Below are 12,335 nucleotides of genomic sequence, written 5' to 3' on the forward strand. Positions count from 1 at the left end.
CCGTTTCGGGGCTAATGAGTTAAAAGTGTAAAAAATGGCAGTTTTTAGAGAACATAGCATCCGTTTGAAATGATTCAAAGAACATTTTTCTTGTAAAGGTACGATTTGTTTTGATGGATATTTTTTTTATTCTCCAATTTTTTTTTTTTTTGAATATAGAAAATATTTCGGATTTCAATTTTAATTTCAGCTGAAATTTTATAGCTCACATATATACTATCTTATCTTACTATTTCTATTATTGTTACTTTGTTATATTTTATTATTTTTCTAGTATTATTTTATTATTTAGAAATTTTATTTATATTATTTAATAATTTTATTTTTATTATTATTTGCTTCTATTTTATATTAAACCATGATATTACGGTTATTATTTTCATGTAAATTCTATCCTTTGCACTCTTATTTATCTAAATTTATGTTATTATTTATCAATATTACTAGATGTTAATTATTTAACAGTTGTAATAATTATTGAAATTTAAAAAAACATATATACTTCAAATAAATAATTTTATCTTTGCAAGTATATAATTCTTTAAATTTTGAGATAAGTTCCTTCTTTCTGACTCCGCTTGATCAAGATTTGCTTCTTACTTTTCATGTAACATATATAGTAGTCATCGTGCAATTCATAATCTCCTATATTTTTTCTATAAAATACGAATAATGAAGGTCACAGTATTTATAATAATCTATTTGAAACCATTTAATATTCTTCGAAAATTTCATTGGGGTACGGAAAGTTCCAGAAATTTTGCCTTGAGGCACGATGCCATGCATCACTAGTTATTAGTTAAAATTAATATAGTAGTTAATATATATCAACTGTTTACATTAGCATGATTTGATTTGAAATATTACTTTAATATAAGCTACTTCTCTAGCTATGAAACTTTGAGTGGACAAGGGGACAAACTAAAATTTAGTCGAACTAGTAACATTTTCATATAAACGGAGTATTATAATTTGTAAATATCGTAATGAAGTGAAGCAGTATTCAGAATTTCCTAGAACTAGAAAATCATACTTTTTGAGTCTCCAGTTTCAAGAAAGCTGAAGTAGAACATTCCATTTTCTCCAAAGATATAGTGAATCAGTTATTGAAGTTACTATTGACTTTTATATGGATTCAAGTAACTTTTGACTCATGATTTGCAAATCCGCAGATTTGAAGGAGTCCGTCGTCTTGAATTAGTTCTCTGATTTTGAGACTTAGAGTTACGGCAACTCCAAATTGGCCAAAACGGTAAAAAATATTTGTTTTTTTTTAACCCGATCATATTTTCTGATGCTCTTAGTACCTATTTGACTCTATCAAAATGCATTCTTTTCTCTTTTAATATTTCTACTTCGAGTTTTTTCATCTGCTAGCAATACAAATGTCTCAGCCGGTACGCTAAATTAACGGTAACCTGAAACGACGCGTAGGTCCAGGTTAGTGAGCGAAACTTAGGGTACGCGTAAATTCCGTATAAATATGAATTTAGATTTTAGAAACAAGAATTTAAATTAATTGTTTTGTTAAATTGAGAATCAGAATATGCTAACAGATTTGGAATATTTCATCCCTTCATGCTTTCGTGCTTTGAAGTTTTAGGGTAATGTAAATATTAAATTGAAAGAAATAGTAGTAAATACATATTAAATTTTAGTGGCGAGTTGATATTTATTATTAATTTCCCGAAGAAGAAGTTAATGTTTTCATAAAAAAATCCGATTTGCTGATTTTATGTTTTTTCGACTATATCGAAAATTTTCGTATCGAATGAGGCCAAATTTGGAAAAAGTGTGTGTGTGTGTGTATGTGAAGAAAAAAATTATTTTATTTATTCATTTTTGAACAAATAATACATAATAAGTAAAAAATATGACATGAATGAAAAAATATTATTTCTGATTTTCATAAATGCTTCGTTTGGGAACAATATAACAACACTCTTGCGATGTTTTAAAAGAAGTAACATTAGCATAACTTGAGAAAAACACGTTCAACGTCGCACCACATTTTTAGCGGTTCATGGATTGAAGAAACAGCAAAACGCTAGAATTTTAGTAATTATTTCCATATTATATTTTTATACACGATAAACTTGACATGAAGGTGTTATAGAAAATAACACAAATTTATTTATGCAATTAATATATTTTAAGTGCTGATTTTGTAAGAGTTGATATTTAACATATAGTTTTCTTTTTCAGGATGGCAGACAACTACCAGGGTCTGGTCACACTGGTCAGACCTTGCTGGTGCCTTCTGTTGGTCGCGAAGACAGAGGCATGTACCAGTGTGTCGTTCGAAGGCAAGACGGCGATACTGCTCAAGCTTCTGCAGAATTACAACTTGGAGGTAAAATGAAATTGTTATATACAATATTGCATGTGCATATTTCTGTTTTAAGAAATGGTTTTTAAAGTTTTCAAATTGACATACTCATTCATACAAACTTATATGCATATGTATTTTCTAAATCGTGAGTCAAGCAAATCAGAAGTTGATTCTCTGAAACATAAAATTTTGGAATCGGATGTTATGACAAAATTATTAATATCTGCTTCGCGAAGTTAAGAACAATTCTAATAATTGTGATATATAATTTAATTATTACTTTTATTGACTTATCAAATAATCTATTTTTTTATCTTCCTGGGCCATAATTTTAACTAAACTGTATCATCAGAACCATTAATATTATAATAGAGCGTGCTTGCATTATCTCGACATCTAAATTACATCCCCCAGAGGTACCAAAGGGTTGGTGATCGGTTACGGGTAAACACAACAATCTATAGGGTTGATACTCGATATCCGAATTGCGACTCGAATTAGCACTTCGAATTCCGGAAATGTTAACTAACATTATGGACATTGCTATTAAGAAAGCATTTAATAAATTAGATGATATGCCATTGTATATTTGAAAACACTCTAAGGTTTATTAACTTCTTGTAGGGTAAGTTATTGTAAAGGACCAAAAATCGAAAATAAAAGTTTTGCATATCTTTGGGTTTAGATGTTTCTGAACATTTTGGCATACTTCAGAAAAAATGAATATGTGTGTGCGTGTGTGTGTTTGTGTGCCGCATTTTTTCGTTCACGTTTTCGGGCGCACGGATCAACCGATTTGAATTTGAATTCGATTCCTATTGATAAGGAGATGTGCTGATTAGTTTTTGGCAAAGGCAGGTCCAGCCGTTTTAGAGATACGGAGCAAAAAGTGCAGAAAATAAAAATCGAGTTTTTAAGAAAAGCATCCGTTCTAATAAGACTCTGTTTAGCTTCTGATCTAGTGAGATTCTTGTCGGAAACTTTTGATTTTATCATTGCATTTTCATACGATCCTAGTCCTATATAATTTTCTCTAGTTATCCTTCATAAACTCGTTTCCTCATTAACTGACTGAGATCAATGATGGTCTTTCACATGCCTTATAATTTCCGTGTTACATGATATAACGCTTATACTATATTATTATAGGCTATTTTCAAATTTGATTAATTACAAAGCCTTTGGCAGAATAGCCCTAGATTATGGAAACACATCAATGTGATGACATGAATGGAAATGATCCGATTCAATACCTAAGTGTTTTCCTATTGCAGGTCACTATGTCGAATCAATAAAACAATAATAATAATAATATATATATATATATATATATATATATATATATATATATATATATATATTAGGGTGATCCTTAATATGGACATTTTCGAATTTTCTTGCTCGCAAGAGCTGTAATGGTTCCAAATTGATAAAAAACAATTCTTTAGAAGTTTTAGCTCTTAATATTGTCGTTTGGATAGAGCGCAATGCAATTAAAGTTTTGTATGAAAATAGCATGAAAAAATTTTCAAAAATTTTGCAGGGCGTCGAATTTTGAATAAAAAATGACACGAATTCTCACTTTTAATTCATTTGTCGCTAAGTTATACTTAAAAAAATTTTTTTTTAATTTTCAAAATTTTTTCCATGCTATTTCTATACGAAGTTTGATTGAATTGTGCATTATCTAAAAGTTAATATTCAGAGCTAAAACTTTCAGAGAATTGTTTTTTATCAATTTGGAACCATTTGAGACCTTGGGAGCAAGGTATTCGAAAATGTACATATTGAGGACCACCCTAATATATATGTGTGTGTGTATGTATATGGTCTAATTTAATTAAAGCATTTTTGATTACTGCATAATGTAAATATCTAATTTGCAGCATAGTCTGTCCATAATATTTTGTAAAATGTACGCTCCAAAGGATTTTGCTGCACAAAAGCAAAGTATTGTATTTTTTTTATAAAAACCATCGCAGCGCAGAATTTTTTGCAGTTTGTTCTAAAATATATTACACGATAAATATTCCTTGCTCCGTGACGGCGAGCACACTTTTTTGTATTCAAGGCATTTTTAATGTGAACCAGAATAGTTTTCAGTATTTCGACCATTGTTGAAGAGAATTATATGAGTATGAAATAATATTCATAAACTTAATTAAAACCTCATATGAATAATATATATATATATATATATATATATATATATATATATATGTGTGTGTGTGTATGTGTATTAAATTTTAATTTTCGCATCAATATGATTCACTCCCTAAAAGTTACTAAAGGCTTTTCTGATTCACAATTTAAATGGAAAATAGTTTTAATCAAGAAGAGTATAATGGAAACCGACAGCAGAGAAAAACTATAACAAAAAACGTTTAATTAAAAATTCTTCATCAAAAGGATGTAATCATCTAGAAACTTCAGAGATGAAAACGGAAAACAGGATTTTAACTCGATAGTACTCCAAGAATATACCTCAGTATTGTAATGAACATTGTGATTTTATTTTATTTTTTTAGAAATAAAATTTACATTTTGATAGAATAATTTTTAACTTAAATTTAAGTATTTTATTTTATTTAGCCACTCATAAAAATTTGTTTTAGGGTAAAGAGCATCCAAATTGAATTTTTGTTTTTTCTTTACTCCATGAATTTGTAATTAAATATGATTCAAAAGTCAACAAATAAAATATTCCATTTTATGTTTAATGTTTTATATATATATATATATATATATAATATATATATATATATTATATTGAGACATTGAAAATATAAATAGCTTTTTATTGGGAAGTGTATGCAGTTAAACATGTAACTAAATCATAAAAATTTAACAATATTTTGCTCATTTTCTATGTTACATGTTTCATGTATTGTTTATTTTATTTTTAAATATCTAATGAAGTCAACAAATTAAATATACCATTTTAAGTCATAAGGAATATAAATATCATTTTTAGTAAATTAAATATGAAATTTAATCAAGAGAAATTTAATTCATTAAAGACGTAATAAGAGTTTTATGATATTTTGTTCTTATATCCTATTTTTTATTTCAATATGTCTCCTTATAATACAATATAATACAAATGGTCTAATAAAGAAGCAATTATTGTCTCTAATAATATATTACTACTAGTTTAAAGTATATTAAATTAATTTGTATGGTAAATAATATGTTATAGAGATTGAAAATTTTTGGTTCTATTGACTATGTTTATTTCTGTTTTTTTTGGCAAATTAAATGTTATTTTATTAATATCTTAGACCCTTATTTATTTATATAAAATTTTATATTTTTCCAGATGCTCCACCAGTTTTATTATACAGTTTCATAGAACAAACTTTACAACCAGGACCGGCAGTATCATTAAAATGCACCGCCACTGGAAATCCAACTCCGCAAATTACTTGGGCCTTGGATGGATTTCCTCTTCCTTCTAATGGCAGGTGAGTTAGTAATTACATTTAATTAAAATTAGGTAATAATAATGGCATTAGTTAACTTCCCGTAGGGTAAGTTCTAGTAATCGCAAAAAAATCGAAAATGGAAATTTTATATATCTTTACGTTTCAAAGGTTACTGAACATTTTGGCATTCTTTAGACAAAATGGTTGTGATGAATTTTTTGGGTTCCGTACCAAGATTTTTAATTACGGTTCGGGAAGTTACAGCAATTTGCCTTAAGGCACGATGCCATGCACCCCACTAGTTTTAATAATAAACTTAAAACGAGGACAGATGTTTGTCTTGCTTCTTGAAGATTTTTTACATTGTTGATGGTAAACCTTAGGGAAATATTCATTTCAAATCTAAATGATGTTAAAGGCTTGAAGAAAATCAAAATTTTAAATCAAAATATTAGCTTTCAAATAACATAAAAAAATAAATTCAACCTATATATTTATATGACGTAGAATTTAGCAAATTCTATTTATACCCAATATGGATCCGCAACCTACAATTCTCTCGTGTGCATTTGAATGATGTCTATTTATCGAAATATTTCTGTTATACAGGTATTAGCCTATAAAGAGCTGTTCTAAAGTCATAAAATCGATACGTTTGCATATATAGGGCATTTCACGCACCAATACTACATTCAGTTTGGCCCATTATTATTATTCTCGCTCCAACTAGAATGAAATGAGTTTGCCCCATTAGTCTGGTCCAGAGCTCGTACAACTGCGATAACTATAGTAATGGAGAAGTTTTGGTTAGATTTATATGACAACAAGATTTTGATTATTACCACCAATTTACTTCTCAAAATCAATTTTTAAATCCTTTCCTGAATAAAATCAACATTTTAATCTGTCTTTTTCATGCAGACGTGTCCTGTTCAAAATCTGTCAATTCTTTGCATTTTCTCTCTTAGGACGAGTCATTAATCATCTGCACTTCTTCCTTTTGCATTTGCATTTTTTATATAAAGACGTTTTCTACTTCGTAGTAGTGAAAGAAAGTCATCACGTGACTAGATAGATGATTTTGCTTTGAGATTGCATGTGTATTGTTAAGATAAAACTATAATAGCATTTAAATTACAAGAGAATTGATAAAATTTGAAAAAACACAAAATTAGTAAGCAATTTATTATTTTGTTTACACCATCGTATATATGCGTATTTCAGTATGTATCTAGAATCTTTTTTTAAAAAAACTTTTCATCTGCTGGAAGTATGGATTTTTTTTTTTTTTTTGAAAAATTATGAGAAAAATAAATAAATCTCTTAATCGATCATCATAGAAAGTCAACGTGAATCATCTATATATCTGCTTGTTATGCGCCTGCATATTTAATTTAATTCTTTTACACCTGTGCAAATTATTAGTCATCTAGGTGTAAATGATATTTATCTCAGGGCAAGTTGTTTGAAGTTCCTGATATGTATAATAATTGACCTAATCAACTATAGTTGAGAATTTGCTATTTAGACGAAAGTTAAGTAACTAATTAGAAATAATTTGTTTGCAATTTAAAATCTAGTTAGAGTCCAGTAATAATCTAGAAGAAATCTTAGAATACAAACAGAATCTAGTTATTTTTAGTTGGAACTTTATTACGATCACTGGGATCTAGTTAGGTTTCATCTAGTATCTAGTAGAATACATCTAGTCACATTCTAGATGTATCCTACTTATCTTTTAGTTAGAATCAACTTGGAACCCAGTTAGAATCTGATTGAATTCAAGCTGGGATCCTGTGGGATCTATTCTTTGAATTATGTTAGATCTAAGGTGAAATCTACTTAGAATTAACTTTCAACTAGATTTCACTCAAAATATAGTTAGTATCGTCTTATAAAATTTTAGTAAGTTTTGAGTTTGAAGAACCAAATAAGAATATAGTGAAATTTTACTTAGAGACAAGTTCGAATTAGGTCGGATTCAAGCCACGAAAAAGTTATAATCCAGTTTACAAAATTGCTTTAATATTTTTTTGCAAAAACGGTCACAAACAAAATGTACTTTTTAGCTAATTTAATTTAGATTGTTATGCAGCATGCTTTAAGGGGTGAATCTGCTTTAGAGTTTTCAAAATATCATTTCTTTGAGGCATTTTTAGGAAAGGAAATAAATATTGAATTGAAACAAAACTTCCAGGTATTATTGGCATATATTTCAACATTTTCTTAAATATTTTTTATTTAAATATATGGCATATATACAAGGGTACAAGCATGTGTCGTGTAGCGGCAAAGATACAAGTAACAATTTTCATCCGACACAAAAAAACAAAACAAATTTATATTTTTAATAGTATAGTTCTAGTTAATCCTACAAAATCTAAAAAAGTAAGATATTCAACAATTTTTTGAAACTTCAAAAACATATTTTTTTGGAAAAAGAAATTTTCTTTAGATTGTTCAAAAAGTGGGTTTATTATAACTTGTTTTTAAGGTTTTTTTAGGTTCAACAAGAAGAAAACTGATCTTGAATACGATCAATTTTGTCTCGTTTTGTTTTGTTTGGGAAGACACGTTTTCAAACAAAAACGATTTTTTAAAGCCTCTGAAGAAGGCTCCACCCTTAAATGCAATACACTTCTAATGATCTTAGTACTTGAAACGGTTCACAATAATCTAATTCAATTTTGGGTATTGCAACTAGTACAACCAAGGAAGATTTTAACCGCATTGCAACATTGTTCTATCTCTGGTTAATTATGGTGTTTAAATCTCTACAAAATTCCCGCAAAGTTTGAATAACATCGTTTTGTCCGCATCAGCCCATAATGCCTTTACAAATTGTACATCGCATAACGGTCAGAGCACCTAGGTATAAATATATATATATATATATATATATATATATATATATATATATATATGGCAGTTCGGCATGTGTAATCCTATTAATTATGCCGTGGATATTATTGATCAGTATGCAATAATGACGTCATATTTCAATACTAAACCAATATCAATAGCAATAGAGCTTACACTGGCAAAATTGACGATTCGGCATTCTATGTGGCCAATGTTGATTGCAAATAGCGGCCAGATGACACCGATGATACAGAAAGAGAATTATGTTCAACAAAATGCGCAGCTCATTAATAATTTCTGCCGCATAAATGAGATAAGCTCGAAAAAGCTTGTTAATCAAAAGCTAATTAATTAGTAAATGACCTACATTTGGTAAATTATTTAGTTTTAGAAATGGAATGCAGACTATTCATTTGTTTAATGCATGGTATTGAATAAAACCTGTCAAAGTATTTAATAATTATATTCAATTTAGTTTGCCAATTAAAATGCGTATTTAGTGCAGCATCAATTCGTCTCTATTAGTATACATACTCTGAATTGATAATTAATTAATTAATGATTTGAAATACGTGACTCCATTAAGACAATGTAATCTTGTCATAGACTTATACTACATAAACTGCTAGTCGAGCGCAAAAACAAGGGACTGTGACGCCACTTGCTGAGCGAACGTTGCCGACAATCGCGGATCTCCCGAATGATTAAATGTCATATGTCATATGTTTATTTTAATAATATAATGGCTATTCTGATGGCTGATAATTTTGTAGGAAATGGTATTAATAATATTTAATAATATTTATTATAATAGTTATTTCAATTCAAATATTATCTGTGATAGTTTTATTTCAATAATATAATGGCATTTGTGATGGCTGATAATTTTGTAAGAAATGATATTAATAATATTACCCTTGTGAAAAAAATTTGCATAAAATCGAATCCACCTTTGAAAATCGGTTATGTATTGTAGGGTCGATGTTAGGCACGTATAATACATACGACTTTAATCGATCGGGAGAGTTCCACGATTGTCAGCAACGTTCGCTCAGAAGTGACGTCACAGTCTCTTCTATGTTTGAACACTATATACAACGAAAAACATATGAGGACTAGCAGTTCATGTAGTGTACATAGTAGTACCAAGAGTAGTCAATATTTGCCGCCAGTATATATTTTTATGTATTTAAATTAAGCATCAGGAACTTATTTTTAAACCAAATAAAGTCTTGATATTCAAATGGTCAAACTAACAAAAAAGTTTAATTTGTTTTGTAACCATTTAGCAAAAATGTCAAACCTATTTTGATACAGAATTCTAACTAGACTATGTCTTGAATCTGACTGGATTCTAACCTTGATATTATTCAACCTACTACAACTTGATTTTTATTATTTATTACAAACTTAAAATGTACATTTTGATACATATTTTATCAACTTAATAAGTTACATATTATTATTTTGTAATTTAATAAAGTAATATAAAATTCAGTAAAAAATATTCAATTTAAATTTGCGAATCTATAAGTAAATATCTTTCTCATTCCCTATGTTTCCCATATTTATTTAAAGTTCTTCTTTTATTTTATCTTAATCTATTTAAATTTTAACAGAATCCCAACTTTAATTTAAAAATAATTATTCAACTAAAATAAAATAATTCTGTCATTTCTGTCATTAAATATTTTTTAGAGTTCTTTCATTTTATCTTCAGTTAATCATCATGTATGATTTAAATACGAAATATTTAAATAATTTTGTTTACCAGTATTTTATTTCGTGTTGAACGAATATGTTTATTAACAAATATTATTAATTATTATTTTTGTCTATATATTTTAAAAGTAAAAACATAAAATATGTTAATTAAAATGCATACGCTAAATATTGTACATACTAACACATAGTTTTACATGATATACATTTTTATTTATTCGTTAGCAACAAGAATAGAACTTTTTTTCAATTTTGACAATCTTTGGTATGATCATATCAAATATTTAGTTTCTATGGTCGAATTTTGTATTACTTTCAACCAGCAAAAATGCATTACAAATAGATTAATTAAAATAAATAAAAAATATTTAGAAAATTTGATACCCACAGGTAGTTTTCATTAGAAAGAATATGTACATTTATTATATGATACAAATGAAAACAACAGAATTCAGTATGAGTATTTATAATATTCATTATATAATTCACACATTTTAGAATATTGATAATATTATATATCCATTATTACAAATAAAATTACATGTATGAATATCAATTACAACATTTAGAAAACAATATATTAATAGATAGTTTACAATATGGAAACTGGATATTCTGGGGCAGGTGATTAATGTAATACATAATTTTGCTATGAAATATAAATCAGAAGTGTGTTTCTAATAAAGGAAATCGTTTGTGAAATGGCATTGGGGAATCTTTTACACTAAATTTTGATATTTATCACTATCTAATTTATCACTTTTTTATTTGAAATCACCTCGTATGAGTAGGATTAAAAAGTTGCCAACAAAATTTTTATCATGCATGGCAAAGTTAGAAAAAAAATTACTTGTGGGATCATTCTAAGTAGATGGTAACTCTGACTAAAATTAATAACCACAATGTAAAATGACTTCAAACAGTATTTTTTTACACCCGACGTAAAAAAACTCATTGGCGTTTGACTATTTTTAGTGTCGTTCTGATGAAATATGAAGTCCTCCAGCGAGTAACAACTCTATTCACTTCGTTAACTCCATTTTTATGAAACCATACATTATTCTAACGAATTTCAAACCTGAAAAATATTCAAAATGTTACAGCGTTTCATTTCATTATTGCTCTACATCCATTATGTTTGACATCGGGATCATTCAATTTCATGGAAACTCGCTCTATCTTATCTGTATTTCGTCCAAAGAGCAAATACGGATTCAAAAGTGGAACGAGTAATATTTTAATTTAATTGATATGTCTGATAACATTTATGAATAAAATGCTATTACAAATGAAAAGGGATTTTGAAACATTAATCCCAGCTTTTGTAGAACGTGATCATTTTATAGGATTAATTTTGTGAAACATGTGAATTGTTTGTTTTGAGCAGAAGCACATTCTGTTTGAGGACGATTTTGCATAAAAATGGTTATTATATATTATATAAACCGCGTTCAAACGATATTAAAGGTTATGATATTTAGTGGTCACGATAAAGTATGAATGGATACCAAATTATCTAATTACACCATTCATATGTTCATTTCTGTTTAACTAGAAATTATTTTTTGTGTATTAAATTTATTTGTTTGACTAAAAAATTATTGTTTTGTTGTATTAAATTAACTAATTTCTATTATAAAGTAGGGTGAGAACACATAGGTCAATTTTAATTTGAGCAAATATTGTGAAAACCAATCAATTATATCACAAAAAATAACACATATCAAAAGTATAACTATCTGACTATGTTCAGTACAACTCCCAGTTAATTTATTATTGTAGAATTTTTTTGTTATTTTTCAAAAATTGTCACCTGGTCCTTTTTACCCATAGGATAAGTAAAAGGGGCAAACAGGTCCAATGTTTTATTTTCAATGATAAAGGGATTTACGAAATAATAGCTTGCATAATTTCAACCAATGCAAGACTTAAATTTCATGGGTATAATTTTTACAGAGATAAGCTTTATTTAGTATTTTGTCAGAAATATCAGT

At 27.8% G+C, this 12,335-nt stretch overlaps 1 protein-coding gene across 1 annotated transcript in view; it reads left to right on the top strand.

The window, feature by feature from the left end:
• Positions 1-12,335, top strand: part of LOC113380383 (Down syndrome cell adhesion molecule-like protein Dscam2) — a 107,630-nt gene that overhangs the window by 6,317 nt on the left and 88,978 nt on the right. Inside the window, exons 4-5 of the mRNA XM_026619656.1 lie at positions 2,206-2,353; positions 5,652-5,796. Coding sequence (XP_026475441.1) covers positions 2,206-2,353; positions 5,652-5,796 — 293 coding nt within the window. The remainder of the gene's footprint in view (positions 1-2,205; positions 2,354-5,651; positions 5,797-12,335) is intronic.

The sequence above is a fragment of the Ctenocephalides felis genome, unplaced genomic scaffold (genome assembly GCF_003426905.1).
Source record: "Ctenocephalides felis isolate EL2017-DRISC unplaced genomic scaffold, ASM342690v1 CF-g0.4_SCAFFOLD_00845, whole genome shotgun sequence".
In the NCBI taxonomy this organism is placed as follows: Eukaryota; Metazoa; Arthropoda; class Insecta; order Siphonaptera; family Pulicidae; genus Ctenocephalides; species Ctenocephalides felis.